The sequence below is a fragment of the Gossypium arboreum genome, chromosome 5, assembly GCF_025698485.1.
Source record: "Gossypium arboreum isolate Shixiya-1 chromosome 5, ASM2569848v2, whole genome shotgun sequence".
Lineage (NCBI taxonomy): Eukaryota > Viridiplantae > Streptophyta > Magnoliopsida > Malvales > Malvaceae > Gossypium > Gossypium arboreum.
Genome location: NC_069074.1, coordinates 15,166,547 through 15,184,544, shown reverse-complemented (window position 1 = coordinate 15,184,544; position 17,998 = coordinate 15,166,547). Strand labels below are relative to the sequence as shown.

At 32.9% G+C, this 17,998-nt stretch overlaps 3 protein-coding genes and 1 non-coding gene across 5 annotated transcripts; 3 read left to right on the top strand and 1 right to left on the bottom strand.

Moving 5' to 3' along the window:
• Nucleotides 1-5,949: 5,949 nt before the first annotated feature.
• LOC108452932 (1-aminocyclopropane-1-carboxylate oxidase) lies at nucleotides 5,950-7,923 on the top strand. The gene is made up of 4 exons (XM_017750743.2): nucleotides 5,950-6,268; nucleotides 6,380-6,606; nucleotides 6,688-7,021; nucleotides 7,325-7,923. Exons 1-4 carry the CDS (start codon nucleotides 6,161-6,163, stop codon nucleotides 7,613-7,615), a joined length of 960 nt encoding a protein of 319 aa, XP_017606232.1. The 5' UTR covers nucleotides 5,950-6,160; the 3' UTR covers nucleotides 7,616-7,923.
• Nucleotides 7,924-10,756: 2,833 nt separating this feature from the next.
• On the top strand, nucleotides 10,757-10,886 carry LOC128293641 (small nucleolar RNA snoR111). Its single transcript, XR_008283821.1, has one exon. It is a non-coding gene; the product is annotated as a small nucleolar RNA snoR111 (small nucleolar RNA).
• A 362-nt stretch (nucleotides 10,887-11,248) lies between these two features.
• LOC108452931 (ubiquinol oxidase 4, chloroplastic/chromoplastic) lies at nucleotides 11,249-14,454 on the bottom strand. Its single transcript, XM_017750740.2, has 9 exons — nucleotides 14,136-14,454; nucleotides 13,857-14,049; nucleotides 13,644-13,737; nucleotides 13,315-13,430; nucleotides 13,017-13,125; nucleotides 12,395-12,463; nucleotides 12,036-12,107; nucleotides 11,904-11,951; nucleotides 11,249-11,764 (listed from the first exon to the last, which is right to left on the bottom strand). Exons 1-9 carry the CDS (start codon nucleotides 14,273-14,275, stop codon nucleotides 11,523-11,525), a joined length of 1,083 nt encoding a protein of 360 aa, XP_017606229.2. The 5' UTR covers nucleotides 14,276-14,454; the 3' UTR covers nucleotides 11,249-11,522.
• A 1,333-nt stretch (nucleotides 14,455-15,787) lies between these two features.
• On the top strand, nucleotides 15,788-17,975 carry LOC108452933 (short-chain dehydrogenase/reductase SDRA-like). Of its 2 annotated transcripts, none has more exons than XM_053028343.1 (6): nucleotides 15,788-16,042; nucleotides 16,388-16,504; nucleotides 16,816-16,950; nucleotides 17,223-17,348; nucleotides 17,453-17,554; nucleotides 17,655-17,975. In XM_053028343.1, exons 1-6 carry the CDS (start codon nucleotides 15,890-15,892, stop codon nucleotides 17,799-17,801), a joined length of 780 nt encoding a protein of 259 aa, XP_052884303.1. In that variant the 5' UTR covers nucleotides 15,788-15,889; the 3' UTR covers nucleotides 17,802-17,975. The 2 variants fall into 2 exon arrangements, with proteins under 2 accessions (XP_052884303.1, XP_017606233.1); XM_017750744.2 differs by having other exon boundaries at nucleotides 15,790-16,042; nucleotides 17,652-17,975.
• Nucleotides 17,976-17,998: the final 23 nt, after the last annotated feature.

The following is a 17,998-nucleotide window of genomic DNA, read 5'->3' as shown; positions in this document are numbered from 1 at the left end:
ACATAGGGAATTAAATAAGTACTGTTTGCATTGCATTGCATGTTATTTTCAAAAGGGATGATGGTTGTGTTAGTGAGCAGTAAGTGGAGATCCAGCAATTAAGCAAATAAGAGAGGTTTAAGGAATTTGACGATTGGACGTCGCATGAATTTAGAGGTCCTACGTGGGAAGCTAATTCATCAATTAACATCCATATCTTATATAACACGACAAATGTTACGGATGCCTCTTCAGTCTTCCAATTGTTTGCCTTTTATTTGTTTTTTTCCCCAAGAAGAAAAAAAAACTAGACGTATTGCTTGAAAATTTCTATTCTAAGTATTGCTTCTTCAGCTAAATTCTCTCTTTCGCTCTTAACATTTATCTTAAAGTTTTATTCGTAATAATTTTTAGTAAATTAGGTTTTAAGCCTTTGTAGAGACAGACAACACTATATATGAACGATATTTTTGTTAAATAATGTCTAACTTAGGGTTGGTTTGGATAGGCGATTGAGTCTTGGTCTTGATGCGTTTAGTTTATTTTTTATCTCACGCTACAGTATCTAATCTCATCGCCACCTATGTTTTTACACTAACCGCAGATAAACGCACCGCTCATCCAAACTCACCCTTAATCTATTAAATTAAATATTTATTTTATACATTAAATGAAAATATCTCTGGAAGCTTGGAAATAGTGTGTTTTTTTCTTACAATAAAAAACATAGCGTAGAGAATTAGAAGCTTTGTCGGTATATAGTTTCTTGTTTAAAATGAAGAAGCAAGCATGACATTTGTGAAGTGAAAGAGCTTTACTTTTGTGTTTTTTGCGCATATATGCTTATGTGTTTTGATATCGCCAAACAACGACACGACGTTCGATCATCAAAAGACAAATTAAAGTACGTAAATTTCCTACAAATTTTCAATAATTTTATTCTTTGCCGTCCTGCTTCATTTCTTTTCTTTTACGGCATGCGCAGCTTACTTTTGTTTTACCTTGAAATGATTGATGTTATTCCCCATAATTAAGGAGAAAAAAGAAAAAAAAACATTATTATCCAACAAACTCCGATACATTCACCACACAAGTGTAGACAACTTGATGAGAGCATTCTAGCTTTTTTTTTTCTTTTTTTTTTCAGGTATTTTTAACCTCCATATTTGATTGGTTGAGATAACCAAAAAGCTTTTTTTTCTCTAATAATATAAAATAAATAATTATTAAAATAGAATAATTAAAAATTAATTATCGAAAAAAATAAATGTAACAATGTCCGCCGGTATCGCCTGACACATCGACGACACTATCCTCACTTTTTTCTCAATCATTCAATCATCATTATTTTTTTTTAAATGAATTCTTTTGTGATGCCACTATGTTAGATGACACCGATAATATTTTTAATATTTTTTTAGTTGACAAATTAATAATTTATATTTTTGATCAAATGGTTAAATGTTAATATTTTTGTCTTTGAGTCTCAGGTTTGATTTCTCTCCTACTTAGGGGTGTTCAATCTGTTAACCGACCTGAACTACCATTAACCGAATTAACTGACCATTTTAACCCCTTAACTGTTAATCGAACTAATATTTTTTCAAAAAAAATTAACCGAACTGAACTTTTTCGATTAATTCTGTTGGTTAACCGAATTAATCGAAATTTATATATATTTTTATTGTTGGTTAAAACAAGTGTAAAACATATAAAAAATTAACCAACTTAACCGACCGATTAATTTATATTTCTAAAAAATTAACCGAACCGATCGAATACTTATATATTATAACATTATTTATTAAATTTGGTTAATTCGGTTAACGAACCGATTTCGAACCGAATTAACCGTTAACCGAACTTCCAAAAAATTATTAACCAACCCCAACTGAATTAATTCGGTTTTACCCGAAATTTGCACACCCCTACTCCTACTCACGTTTGTATTTTTTATTTTATGTTTCAAGTTTTTTTTTTATATTTTTAATTAATGTTTTTAGCACATTGCTTTTTTGATTAGATGGTCAGATAATTATGACTTCTTCTTAATTCTCAAGTTCAATTCTTCTTATAAACATTTTAATATGTATTTTTATATTATGTTGTTTCAATCTTTTTATTTATAATTAATAAATATATTATTTTCGAGTTTTATTTTATTTTAATAATAAATAATTACATATTTATTATTTTATTTTATAAATAAAAGAGGTATTAAATAAAAATTAAAAACAATATATTTATTAAATAAAAAATTGACACAACATGAAATAAAAAATATAAATGTAACTAGAAGAAAATTTGAACCCAAGGCTCAAGGACCAAAACACTAATATTTAACCATCTAACCAATAAACTACATTGTTAATTTAACAATTAAACTAATATTAAAAATATTATGAATGCCGCTAACACGTGTGATGATTAAAAAATTTCTTTCTTTTTTTATACTAATGATGGTCGAATGATTAGGGGAAAGTGGGAGTGGTGCCACCGGTGTGTCAAGCGACACCAGCGAGCATAGTTACATTTACCTATATCGATAATTAATCTTTTACCTATCCTATTTTTATAATTAATAAATTATTTTATATTATTAGGTTAAAAAAAGCATAATCCAAACGTGTGGAAACCGGGATATTTTCATCTTTACCCATTCATGCACTAATACATAAATTAGTAATTATAATATTTGTTTATAAATTGATAATGAAAGGAAATCCTGATTATCTTATAATTGCCTTTTCGTTTAATTATTACTACTAGGTTTTGACATTTTTCTTTCTTATTTTATTTTTGCCGGAATCTATATTTTTATTTATTTAGCCCAAGAACAAGGAAAATGTGAAAGAGATCACAATTAGATTCGAGAAATTATTAAAGATAAAGAAAGGTTCTTGGCCTGATTTCATGGTATGTCAAATCGGTCGATACTGAAACCTTTACATCATGAATAAAAAGCTACAGTATTATATTCTTATGTAAAATATAATTTGATTTAAAATTTTTTTTATAAAGTATTGAACTAAAACCGTCGTATCTTATTTATTCCCATATTAATAATGATGGTAACATAAATATGATTCACCGACGATTGATTTCATTCCGGCGGCTTGATACTTGGGGGCGTCTGCTTCTCTTCTTTATACCTTTTTTTCGTGTGAGAAATATTAAGATATGACAAGTTGGGGAATATGAAAGTAATTAATCTAAGTATATACCATTAATATTTTTAATAAATCAATTTAATTATTTTTAATAATGATATTTTTAATTTTGTTTATAAAATTAAATAATTTAATTATTAATATATATAAATAATTATCTATATTAAATTTTTATGCCACACCCATAATGTGTGGTAAAAGAAAATATTTTATGTATTTTTTTAAAAATTACTCAATAATGATTGATGGTTATCCTAGATATATTTAATGTTTCAATATATTATTTTTACTTCTTTTATTTAAAGAATATATACAAAAATATTAAAACGTAGTCACAACAATATTAATAATTATTTAATAAAAATATATTATTATGATATTAACTCAATTAAGAGAATTTGTAAAGTTTTATTAACATCATGGAAGTAAGAGGGTTAGCTATAATAATGCTTTCTTAGATGCCCAACTTATTAATTTTTTTACTAGTGTTTTTAAAACAATTAAGATTCTGTCCCTCTAATCAAATATCTAAAACAATAAAAATATGATGATACTAATTTCAACATATATTGATAAAAGAAAAGAAGAGAGGGCGCGGGGGGGGCGGCGTCCATGGAGGAATAGGAAAGGTCCCTCGGGGTTCGTAGAAGTGGAGTAGAGAAAGCGAGATATGGACAGGGTAGGAGGGATGGGCAATGGGGTCCTCTCAACCAAAAGAATGTCTAGATAAACTCAAATAGCAATTCTTAGACATCAAAGATCAGAGGGGGATGATGCCCCTCCTTTCAACACCAAAAGTTGGTAAGAGCGATGAGGTGAAGCGGGTCCAATAACTGCTTACTTGCGCCACCAGAATTTCGAAAACTGGCACCTCGCATTTACAATATTGTTCTTTTTAAAACTGAAAACGAAAATTGATATGATGTTATTTCAACAGTTTTGGTTCACAAATAAAAGAAGACAATTACACTAACAAGGATAAATTAGTTAAATATGTTGGAAAATTTTGTTAATTGGTTATATAGGTCGATTTTTTTAAAATATTTAGAGAAATAGATCGATTTTAGAGAGAATGTGTGAAAGTTCGTTCAACTAAACGAATTTTCTACGTAGTTGGCAGGAAAGGTTGTCCAACTGGTGAACTTTTTGCATAGTTGGCAGGAAAGCTTTCTATTGACATGATAGGGAAAACTCATTGAGCTGGACACATTTTCTTTGGAATTTTTCAAAAACGTTTTCAACTAGTCGCGTTTTCCTGCCAGCTATGCAAAAAACTCACCCAAAAAGATAAATTTTCACACACTCTCTCCAAAAACGGCCTATTTCCTTAAATTTTCAAAAAACCTACTTATTTGGTCAATGAATAACTTCTTTTGGCATATATGACTAATTTAGCCCACTAATCGAGTTGAATTTTTGTTATTTAATTTATAATTAATTTTAATTTTATGATATAAATATATATTTTATATTTAAATTAATTAAATTAATTTAAAAATACTATATGTCCAAAACTTATTGATTGATTTTATTAATTAAAATTTTACTTTCTTTAGAAATGTATATAAAAAATATTTTAAAATTTTATCTAATAATATTCAAAAATAATAAAATAAAATTTATTTTATCAAAATAAAATAAAAATTTCAAAATCCAAAATAATATGAAAAGCTTAGTAATCATAATAAATTATGGTGAATAGTTTAAAAATAAATAAAAAATAAAAAAATCTAGACTCAACTCTAATTTTAATGTCTTATGATGACTATGACAGTAAATATTAAGAATTATTTATATTTATTTTGACGTTATGTTAATATAGGATTTATTGTTAATGTATAAGAGAAAGGATTGTATGAAACAATGACGCCATGTCATCTATATCCCTTTTCCGATAGTTTTATGCCACATCAGTATTTTTATCCTGAATTTTAGGATTTTATCCTAAATTTTAGTATTTTAATTTGGATTTGATTTTTTTCATGATAAAATCCTGAAATTCAGGATAAGAGTACTGATGTGGCATAAAACTATTGGAAAGGGGTACAAATGACGTAGCGTCACTGTTTCATACAATCCTTTCTCAATGTATAATTGTTTCGGATTTTAAGGTTAAATTAAGTTGTAACAAACTGTTTCAATAAATTTTAATATTTTTTATGGAACCAAAGCTTATACTACATAATTTATAAAAAATTATACTAGATAGAAATAGAATCAGGCAAAAGGTGGGGCTTTTTGTTGTATTATATAAAAAATGGACACTCAATGTATGGGATATTTTTTTATGCAAAAGTAGTTACCATATTACCTTGTTAGAAAATACCAATCTGGTTTTGTGTTTGTTTACTTATTTTTTTAATAATAAGGTTGGGAGTTTAGGGTGTATGAAAAACCTTGATTTTGATAAAAGAATATTACAAATATATATAGAATAAAAATTTCCATGCAAGTATATAATTGTAATTCTCATAGTTTTAATATATTAGGATTTTAAAAATAACTTGGATGATAGAATATTTTAATTTAGATTGTAAATTAAGACTCTAAAATGGGCTAAATACTACATCACTTATCTCTTGTATTCTAGTTAGTAATTATTTTTATACTATTTCTACAAACATGAATTCTGATTTGCTTTGCTCAAAAGAAAAAGAATTGTAACATGCAAAATAGTATCTAATCTGACTCTGGCAATCTTATCATTTTGTTCTACTAAAATAATTTTACATTTTATAAATTAATTCTTAGAATATGATTTGATATTAAAACAGATTTATTCACAAATATTTTTGGACCTTTTTAGTTTTGCAGTATCTATTTTTGCCTTAATCTGCTAAGTTCCCCCACCTTTGATTTTTTTTTTTTTTTTTTTTTAATTTCACCTGTTTTGCCCCCTCACTCTGTGCCTATAAATTGCTCTTTCCCAGAATCCCATTTCACTCACACCTTGAAACTAACGTAACCTCATTGATAGAATAGCTTAGTAAATTCCCCGGGATAAACAAAAAATGGAGCTCACTTTCCCTGTAATCGACTTCTCCAAACTCAATGGTGAGGAGAGAGCAGCCGCCATGGAAATGATCAAAGATGCCTGTGAGAATTGGGGTTTCTTTGAGGTACTAAATGCTATCAAATGTGTATTTTATAGAACTTTTACTTGGTTGATTCATTGGTTTTAATGCTTCTAATCTTTTTGTTGTATGTTTGTTTACTCTTTTGTTGAAAAGTTGGTGAACCATGGAATATCTCATGAGCTGATGGAAACTGTGGAGAGGCTGACAAAGGAGCACTACAGAAAGTGCATGGAGCAAAGGTTCAAAGAAATGGTGGTCAGTAAGGGTCTTGAGGCTGTTCAATCTGAGATCAATGACATGGACTGGGAAAGCACCTTCTTTTTGCGCCACTTGCCTGAATCTAACATGTCTGAAATTCCTGATCTTGAAGAAGATTACAGGTCAGAGTTCACTTCCTTTTCGTATACTGTGTCAATGATGAAAAATGGCCTTATGTTTAACTTATTTTTTTCGGGCAACAGAAAGGTGATGAAGGAATTTGCAGTGGAGTTGGAGAAGCTTGCAGAGCAACTTTTGGACCTGTTGTGTGAGAATCTGGGGTTGGAGCCTGGTTACCTGAAAAAAGTGTTTTATGGGTCCAAAGGGCCAACCTTTGGTACCAAGGTCAGCAACTATCCTCCATGCCCCAAACCTGACTTAATCAAGGGACTCAGGGCTCACACTGATGCTGGTGGAATCATCTTACTCTTCCAAGATGACAAGGTTAGCGGCCTTCAGCTTCTCAAGGATGGTCAGTGGATTGATGTTCCTCCTATGAAACACTCTATTGTCATCAACCTTGGTGACCAACTTGAGGTATACCAACCAAGCACTCACCTTTTATTCACACTAATGCCACATAATAATAATATTAATGATGATGATGATGATGATGATGATAATAATAATAATAATAATAGGCTATTTTGCTACGTACGGAATATGGAATAATATTGCAATTAATTAATTTCTTTATTGCATAAAGCACAAAGCCTATATATGTAAGTGGGAGGACAAAAGTTATTCCAAACTAGATCAATTCCAGCTGGGGACTAATAATTATTTTATAAGCCCCATTCCTTGATATACTTGCTGACTATTTGTACCTGCTTGAACCAGGTAATCACAAATGGTAAATATAAGAGTGTGATGCACCGTGTGATTGCTCAAACAGATGGGACCAGAATGTCCATTGCTTCCTTCTACAACCCGGGCAGTGATGCTGTTATATATCCAGCACCAGCTTTGCTAGAGAAAGAAGCTGACAAATCTCAAGTGTACCCCAAATTTGTGTTTGAGGACTACATGAAGCTCTATGCTGGCCTCAAGTTCCAAGCCAAGGAGCCAAGGTTCGAAGCCATGAAGACCGTGGAGTCTGCAGTTAACTTGGGTCCTATTGCAACTGTTTGAGTCCTTCAGTGAGTGAAGAGCGATGGGTTTTAATTAGCAGTGTGTTTCTGTTAATAAGTTTAGTCGGCTGATGGATATATTCTGTTAATTATAGTTCTGGAATTAGTGAGTGCCTGCAGGTGTGGAGCTTAGTAGTTTAAAATAAGCTGAAAAAGCTTGTACTAAGAATTCCTCAGTTATATATGGTGCCTGATCGCTACTGGCTGTGCTTTAAATGAGATGTTTTGGCTGTCGGAAGTGACCAAACTATATTTGATATGAAAAATTGTCCTTAAGATTCTGTTTTTGGCTTTATTAGGCTTCAATAACTCGTTGTCTCATTTCTGTCTTTAACATTTTACATACTTCGTGCCGGTGGGTTCTCCTTTCGACACAACAATTTGTTTTTGCCAACTTGCCATTCTCTTATTATTCCTGTACCAAAGATTACCAAACATTTGGTTCCAGCACTTAAATATCTCCATCAACTGCTTACTACAATATCAGCTCTCGGGTTAAAACCTGGATACCCCAATGAAAAAAGAAAGCTAGAGTTGACCATTGCCAAAAGCTGTTCTAAGAGCAACTGCTGTCAAAATTAATAATGAAAGCATAGAAATCACATCTCCGCTTTTAAAGGAAAATAAAGAAATATTTATATCATCTTTCCGTCAGCCAAGCGGCCGATTAATGCTTATTATGTTGCTTAGATCATAATTATTATGTTTCTTGGATCACAATCCAAAGGTGAGCTAATCAAGGCTGGAGCTTGTAATATCCACACAAACTCCAAGTGGAAAACTGATAGAATCCACTAAACTCAATGACAGGAAAGTTCTCAGCAAGATCCTAATAAAGTAACATAAATTTAATATCATGATAATGGCCTGTTTTTCAGTGTCCATTAATTATATAAATTGATTTCCTTTTCATATGTTCTTCGCGGGGCACCTTGGTAATCTCGGTTTACATGTTATTTTAATGCTTGAGTTCAATAAAGTTCCCAAAGTAGCATAACTAACTGTTGTAATACCCTTTTAACCTCCAACTTAGTTACCCAAAATCCAAATAAACATTGATTAACGTAAACTATTTGAATGAGAAAGTGACCAGGACACTTATCCGAATAAAAAGAAAAGAAAGTGACCCCAAGGAGAATCAAAAAGGCAATTTCAAGGTCACAGTCGCCATAAAGTTACTGTTTTTTTTTACTGTCTAGCTGTGCTAAAATCTTGCTATGGAAAGTTGAGGATAAGTAGACAAGGTGGGTGACTAAAACAGATTACAATGTGAATGCCGTAGGAACTCTGGTTATTCAATCTGAACACTAGGAATATGCCAAAAAAAATTGCAACAATATTTTAAATAACAACCAATCGGAGGAAAAAAACTCAACCCCTACTGCTTCATCCATTTGATAGCAAAGGACATGAGAATGGGGAAATTAAGGGAATCTAAGCTCAGAATTCAAGAAGCACCCACCAACAGTCAAACAACAAAGTGTGACAGAGAGAATTTTCAAGTGTTGATAGTGGGAAAATTCCAGAAAAGGCACTCAAGTAAAAAATAAACATGTCACAATTTCCAACTTGATTGTGCAATAGTTAGGCATAAGCAAATCTATGGTAAACAGCTAATAATATTAATATGGCATGGATGTAAAGAAAAACAGCCAATCAGGAATAGAATTCTGCCATTTACATAATAGAGACAGACACACACAATAGGTAAAACAAATGAGTTGGGCATTACAACCACACGTTAAGTTAACATCAGCTGAGAAAGAAAAGGATATGCTGTCTGTCCATGAGCTACTTGTTACCCTAGACAACACTGTGCTGCTTGGACCACTTTCTTTTTTGGTACTTTGGCATATGTATCGACATGTCATAATAACGTATACCAACATGTTTTTTGTTGATCGAAAATAAAGTCGATTATTATAGCGAATTTGACTTCAGAGCCTTGTTGGAGTGTCTGTCATCCCCCAGAAGGGCATCATTCAGTGTGAAGGTGAGTTGGTGGTGTTGGGAATTATGAATAGAACCGCTAACTAATTCCACCAGCACCACCATCCTACTTTTTGCCCTAGCCATCATGAATTGTTTCTCTGCCCCCTAGTCAGTTAGAATCTAGAAGCAGGTCATCATTATTATTTCTCAGTGCATAGATAATTAGAATCAAATATAATGTTTATAGGCTACCGACAGGAATTTCACAAACTCGGTCAGAAATATGTAAATTAACGAGCACGTAGTAATTCCGATTCAATTGGATACTAGTGTTTATTTGCATGGTGAACTTCTCACCAAGCAGCATCATAGAATGGACAAGGGAAAAGTACTCTATCATCTGCGGATCTGTAGCCAATTGAAGGATCGAAGTCGAAAGGTTTGAATAGATGAATCTAAAGTTTGGAAATGCTGATTGTATTGTAGAGCACATTTGGGCTATATTTTGTATGTTGGGGTTTTTACTTCAAGCGTGTCAAGCTAGCCATTTTTGACAGATTGAATACAGTAGCTATGACCTGAGGCTTCATGTTCATTCTACAAGTTGCATTTTAATGTCAGGAAGAAAAACAAGGTAGGATTCACTTGATTTTTACTTTGTGATTTCTCCAGGTAGCTAGAATTGGGAGAGAGTACTTAAAACATTTAATAGAAACAAGTTCTTAATTAGTGGGAATAATGATCTAAAGTGAGCTTGTTACAACTTTGAGGGGAAAACCCTTGTAGGCTGTACCCGTAAAATACGTCATGTATGCTATACCCTGCTATTGCTAGTTCATGTTTTCGGATTTTGATTGCAGCTTCATTTTCGCCCACCAAAAAATAGAAGGGCTCAAACTCTAGTGCCCTATTTAAATGGATTAGGCCATGCCCCAACTCTAATAGCCCATTCAAACTTTAATAATTAAAGAAGGGTGTATTATTATGATCAGATAAGTCATTGGCAGCAGCGTCTCTAGGGTTAGGCCTCTATAGAAACCCATATATAAAAACACCATCCCTGCTGCCAATGCTTCACTATTTTTATTCTGCTCGTTTCTGTCGCTTGTAGAATTTCTTATGTCTGTTTTTGCTCTCTTTTGTTCTTTTTTATGGGGTTCTTTTTCTTTATTCAGTACTCAGACTTTCGTCAGAAAACCTCTGTTCGGTTTTAAAAGTGAAGAGGCGGCTTATAAGATTGTCTCTTCATAGGGAACATTGAGGTATATCAAAACCGAAGGCCGAGACATCGTTTCAGTCGTCATTTCTCCATTGACGATCTGATTGTTGCTCGTCCACATTTGCTTTTGGGTCTACCCTTTCTTTTCCTTTGGTTGTTGCATCTTGTTTTCTTATATCCAGCTATAACTCTAGCTACGCCGGGTCTTCATCTCAAAAACCCATGCGTGTTATTCGATTGTGTACCTACGTAGCTTCGAATCATGAGGGTAACCTTGTTTATCAAGTGGTTATAGAGAAATTTGCTAAAATGAGTTTACCATAAAAGTAAAAAAAGAAAACCGCCAATGAACTTAATCAACTGTTTAACATTGGTTTCAAATATCATTTATTTCTGAAAAGCGAAAAGAAATGACTTGAATCTTCCATAAGACCTGCGTCCATTTCAGAGTGAGGGCAAAGTCCTAACCAACAACTCCATTCATTTGACTGAAGTTAAATTCCAATGTTTTGACTCTTAAAAAACGTTGCTATTTTTCCCCACTCGAGAGAAATTTTGACAAATGAAAAGGCCATTTTTAGTTATTGATCCTGTCTAACAGGAAACCTTTCCCCTAAGCAGGGAGGATATACAAATTTGAAAACATTAACTATGAATCAAAGCCATAAATTGGAGGGAGCTATGCAATTTTCTTTTATGCTCATACTATACATGTATTTCATCTTTTACACTATGTTTGTAGACTCACATGAGTTCATTATCTATTTCTCTCAACTGTCCTGATTTGCTTCACTTGAGAAGGTGTTAAAGATTTCTTTATGCAGTCTACAATGCCTTCACAATCTGCTTCAGGAATCATGCAATCAGGCGTGTCTTCAAAGCCATCTTCTTCATATGAATGAGGAGACCGAAGGTTTCCATGAGTCTGACAAGCCTTCATTGTCTTACAATGTTCAGCTTCATCATCTCTAATGTTCGCAAACACATCATACAAATTCTCTGTAGATATGGGCATGAAAATACAAAACCACTCATTAGCATTGGATTTAGTAATAACATGGGTTGTAACACTTTTAACACCTATAGCCCATGCAATGGAACAAAAGTAAGGGGAGGAAAGTAAAATCCTGGCCTTCACCTATTTTTGGTCTTCGTGAACAGGGTGCTCTATCAGTTTGAAATTCATCTGGGCAGAAAATTGAAGAAATTGTTAGACCCCAATATGGCATATTAGAAGACTGAACCATGCAGTTTAAAAGGAAATACTCACCGAACAAGTATAAATCGCCTCCGGTATAGTACTTTATAGCAACCTCGGGAGCAGGCTTCTTCTTCAACTCATCTAAAAGAAACAAAAGGAATATATCAAGTCAAAATTGGTAAAGTCAGTTACAAATAAAAAAAAATGAAATGCATATCTACTAAGCTAGCATAGTGGAGATCATATTTGATGCAATACAACAATCTATTTTCAGACTGGTCAAGAGCAATCACAGAGCAAGCCATTCACATATGCAAGATAATTGGAAACTAGAATTGTTGCCAAACTTGTGAGAAATGATACATGTACAAACTGCAAGCTAGATAAGATAAGATGAAGGACATGGACATAGGAATCTGACATCTTACCTCCTCGGGCCTTGATAAATTTATCATAGGTTTCAAAGGCATGACTCTCTACACATTCAGAAAAATGATCTGCAGTAGCCATGAAACCAAATATATCAAATTAATTACCATAGATGAATGAAAGTGAGCAAGTTTCAATCTTAATGACCCACTCTACAGCATGTATTTCGTGTCCTACGCAATTAGAGCAATGTCATTGTAAAATAAAATTCAGAAAAAAAAAATAAGACTTCGAGAATTCAAAAGCATTTTCTCTGAATGATGAAATCACAAAAAAGCAACAAGAAAGCAGAAGTTTTACATTTTTGAACTGAGCAGAGGTTAAGAAATTTAAAATATTCTCTTTGGTCCTTTCTTGTTAAAACTAGTAAAATAGGTTGAAAATAGGGTAGCAGGGGGTGATGTATGCAAGAAAGACTACCAACTAAATTAGATGGTAACTTTGGTCTCGATAACTGCTTATGTCCATCAATAGGTTTTCCCTAAAAGCTCATTAGTAAGGGGATTTACTGGAGCTGAAAATGTCCTTTTATCATTCAGGATGAAGGAGCCAGAAGAATGAAAACAGGTATGTGTGCACAAAGGGGCATTTGCAAAGTGAAATCCAGATAAATGTACTTACATGCCATTCTTGGGCTTAAGGCATACATGAAGACTGTCATGAAATAATAAAAAATTGCTATATGTTGAGCAAGAAACCGGTCAAACCACCAAGAATTCCCACCCAATTCCTGAAACCAAATATGATAAGAAAAGTCATCGATTTGAGGCACAATATTACAAGAACAATAGGCTCATTAAAGAAACTATCCATCATCTTCACCGTCTATAATTTTCAATTTTCTATGCAACTCACTCTAAATCATGTTATGCTAATCAAGATTATGTTCACAAGTCGTTCAACCAGTATAGGACCTTACTTCCATGATAAGCAGGTGGTGCATCTCGTTCCAGCTCTCAGCAAAATGCACTTTTAGATAATCAGCTCTCCTCCACCAACCAAAACTCTCATACATGTGCAGGACAGATATAAAGGCTGTCATAAAGACAAATTAAAAAAAAAAGAAAAAAAAAAACACCGAAATATCAACAAAAACTCTTTCAAGTAAATGAAAGATAATATCAGAAAGCTCAAGCAAAGTGTTAAAAATAATAATAATTTCCCCTAAATGGCCAAAAGCTATAGATAAGGTGTTGCACCTTTCTGGTGAATCAAGTAAATAAAGGATGTGAGAAAAAAGTCACTCACCGAAATAAGGAACTCTGGCAATTGTTTCCAACACAAAAAATCTGGCATAATCTCTATCACGGTACAACGTATCAAGTATCTTTATAACTGAATCCTGAAGAAAAATAACATCAATAACAAATCAAATTGGCTGAACAAAATGGGTTGATTTATACTAATTCAAACAGAAATTAACACAATCAAATATATATATACATATATAAAACATTTTACCGTGAGGAAGATATTCACAGATTGTTCAACCTTGATGATCCATCTCTCCAAACTACTAGATGATGAATTCCCGCGAGATGCCTCTACTTCTTCAATTCCATTTCCTGGGAAACTCGTCGTCCGAAATGATTTTTCTACGACCACATCTTCTTCGTCTTCCTGCAGGATAGTTGCTTTCACTGGATGCAACTTCCTACAATAAAAAAAAAACATAAATTAACTTTTATTTTCTGATAATTAGAACGTGGTGGAAATGAAGAGTTGGTCGAAGAAATTTACCTGGATAGCGGTGGAACGGAAGGGGTGGAGTTGCAACGCAAAGGGTTTTGGAAGCTGGAAGGAAGAGGGGTTTTAGGACGTCTAGCTTTGAAGGAGAAAGAGTGTGCCGAGATGGCAAAAGCCGATGAAGAGAGACTCATCGCTTCGGGGAATTAAGAGTAAAGAAAAATGGAAAACTAAGAAAGGCGAAAGTGGGAATTGGCGATTGACAACGTAAGCGCAAGTTTAAGTTATGGTTTGTCGACGTCCGGTCCTCCGGCTTTGGGAATTCCGAGTTTGGCTGTCAAAAGGCGGTTCAATAGGCGCATATTCCCGGGTTGTGCCTACTGTTTACGACTTTTATTGTATAATTTAAATGGGCTTTTCGGCTGGCTTTTGAGTCCATTACTGAACAAGATGGGCTATTTTGAAGGCCTTTCGTGCGTTTGTTGGGTTCCCATAAGACCCTCCACCTTGCTTGTTCGCTAATAATTTTCATAATAACTATTTATTTATATTATTATTTAAGCTCATAAATAAATTTGTGTCACGAGACAATCTAACACTAAATCAATTTAAAAATAATTAAGAAATTACTACTTTTACAAAATAACAAATATGAATATGATGATATTTTCACCCAATGAAATCAATTACATCAAAAGCGTATACAACCAAACATAACAATATACGTAAAAGCGGTGTGCAAAACAATACTCTAATATATCACATATCATGTACAAACACACGTATGTATTTCTATTGATATGCTAATCATATTCAATTGTTATTTACCAAATTTATAGAGAAAATACACATCATCATTTAATTTAATCATTATACATATAACACTTTCATGTTTCCATAATAATCTCAATCTCATCACGTTATTAAATTTCACAACTCATAACTCATGTTTCTGAATCAATTTCAAAATTCAAATATAATCATAATTCCAATTCTCTTCGTGTATAAATCATTAGTGGTGGAGCCAAGGGGCAAGTAGTGACCCAGCCCCTCCTTAAAATATAAAATTTTTCATTTAAACCTTTTATAATTTATAAATTTTGAGTTAGTAATAGTAAAATTGTACTTTAAATCCTCAAAAAATAATAAAATTTAATTTAACCATTTAAAATTATTAAAATACAATATATTAAAATAGTGAAATTATATTTTACTATCGTAAAAATATATAATTTAATTCCAACCCAAAAAATTTTTGACTCTGCCACTATAAATCATTCATATTTCACTTATACTATTTTCATATCCATAAATGAATGTAACGAGCATTCACATGTACACTTGACTTAATAATTCATCACATAACTATTTTATATAGACACATATATGTTAAGGTAAAATTGTAAAATAGACATATGTTATTTCATAGCTATCAATTTATTTTCACATAACTATTTTATTTCATATAGTATAACTATATATACATATTTGTGATTTTAGTTGAGCTAATCAGCTGGTCCAATTGGCCTATCGTGCTAAAGTTGATTAATCCTCTGTAGAGTACCTTATTGGCCAATTTCACAATTTATAGAAATTCATAAGATAAAACTTTAATGTTAGTTTCATAAACATTATTCAAATATTGGGTCTGTTAGTATCTAAAACTATCCGTCCAAAAAAATATAAAACCCTATACAGTCTGTACGAAAAAGATTACGTGTACGAAAATTGCATCTAGTTAAAAAATAGTATAAATAGTGCATTGAGACAAGGAATGACGGAAAGAAGACAACTCATTCTTCTTGGAAATGGCGAAGATCATGGATATGGAAACCAAGATTGGGAGGAGATTTGAAGGCAAAGTTGCAATCGTCACCGCATCCACCCAAGGCATCGGCTTCGCCATCGCTGAGCGTCTCGGCTTGGAAGGAGCATCTGTTGTCATCTCTTCTCGCAAGCAGGTTTCTTTTTCCCTTCCTAGTTCCTTTTTAATCTCTTCACCTTTTTTCTTCTTCTAAGAATACAAGGTTTGAAGTCTTTCGTGAAAATTTGATTTTTTATGATTCATGATCTGTTGATTTGTTAAGGTTAAACAATTACCGATATCAGTTAGACCGTCTGCGGAATTTTAAGTAGGATAGGAAGTTTCTATTGATTTGTAAGATTTTCATTTCAATATCGATTTCTGTTTTCCCCCCTTTGCATAACTAGTTAAAAAAGTTAGAATTTTGAATTAAAATTTATTTTTTATTCCTTCTTAATATAATGAGGGGTGATAGATGTTTGTGCTTTCGGTGTGATTGCAGAAAAATGTGGATGAAGCAGTTGAAAAGCTTAAAAACAAAGGACTTGAAGTGTTTGGAGTGGTTTGTCATGTCTCAAATGCACAACACAGGAAAGATCTTATTCAAAAGACTGTTGATGTTAGTATATGTTTATCCTAACTTATTCAAAAGACTGTTGATGTTAGTATATGTTTATCCTAACTTTTCTTTTCTTATTAAATACACAATTATCATTGTCATTCTATATGATTTTTCTTCTGAAATTGGAAAGTTCTAAATTCTAACTTAAAATGTCTCAAATCCTTACTTTCTGGAAAGGCAAATGCATTAGCCAAGCTCAACTGCGAGTGTCTTATCTATCAAGAACATCTTAATATCGGTCTATGCTTAGTAATTGGCTGATGTTGTACTTAATAATAGTCGATCTAAGAATTGCCGTTTTGTTTCAGAAATATGGAAAAATAGATGTGATTGTATCAAATGCTGCTGTAAATCCATCTGTGGATCCCTTGTTGCGAACCTTGGAATCTATCCTTGACAAGCTCTGGGAAATAAACGTCAAAGCAACTGTACTTCTTCTACAGGTAAACCTTTTGGGTGAAGAATAATGTTCAGAGTTAAAAGGACATACAAGGGTTCAGGGTAGTTTATATGATGCATGACTCGTTATGATCAGATGATCATATTATTGTTGTTGCATCTTCTGCTATTCTTTTACCTCTTGAATTATGCAGCGAGCTAGCCGTATCTTGCCATAGAAGCTTACTTGGTTACATTTCCACAATCTGTATTTGTTAATCCTTGACCATTGTTCAAGGAGGGAACATGACTTACCTTCTTTGTATATCTATTGCAGGAGGCAGCTCCTCACCTCCAAAAGGGTTCATCCATTGTTATTATTTCCTCGATTGCTGGCTATAATCCACAGCCCGCTATGGCTATGTATGGGGTAACTAAGACAGCACTTCTTGGATTGACCAAGGTTGGTTTTAGGGTTGTATTTCATCATATGCTAATTATGTTTTCGAGATTTTCTACAACTATGAGGTCTTTTCATCTTCTGAACATCACATTAACATATTTTAGGCACTTGCAACTGAGATGGCCCCTGTTACTCGCGTAAATGCTGTTGCTCCAGGTTTTGTTCCTACCAACTTTGCAGCATACATCACAAAAGATGAGGGTGTGGTAAGTAAATGGTTTGATTCTTATTTTTGGTTACACTCTTGGCTGAAGTGACGCCCCATGTCTTGTAAAGAACTGAAATTGAGTTGCAATGTTGCAGAAGAAGGCTAACGAGGAAAAGACCTTACTTGGAAGGCTTGGTACCCCAAAAGACATGGCTGCTGCAGCTGCTTTCTTGGCATCCGATGATGCTTGTTATATTACAGGGGAAACTCTAATAGTGGCAGGGGGATTGCCCTCTAGACTCTAAGGATACTTTTTTTACTAGCTAATAAGTCCTTCACTTACGGGCAAAATTAAGTGATACTTGTAGAGATATCTCGTCCTTTGTTCCTTATTTTTTATAACTAGAAATAGTTTACTTCAATGGAACAGCTGTGATGGAGATCAATAAATTTAATAGGCTTCTCTTTCAATTTAATAACCTTCTAGTCTTCAAGTGTTAAA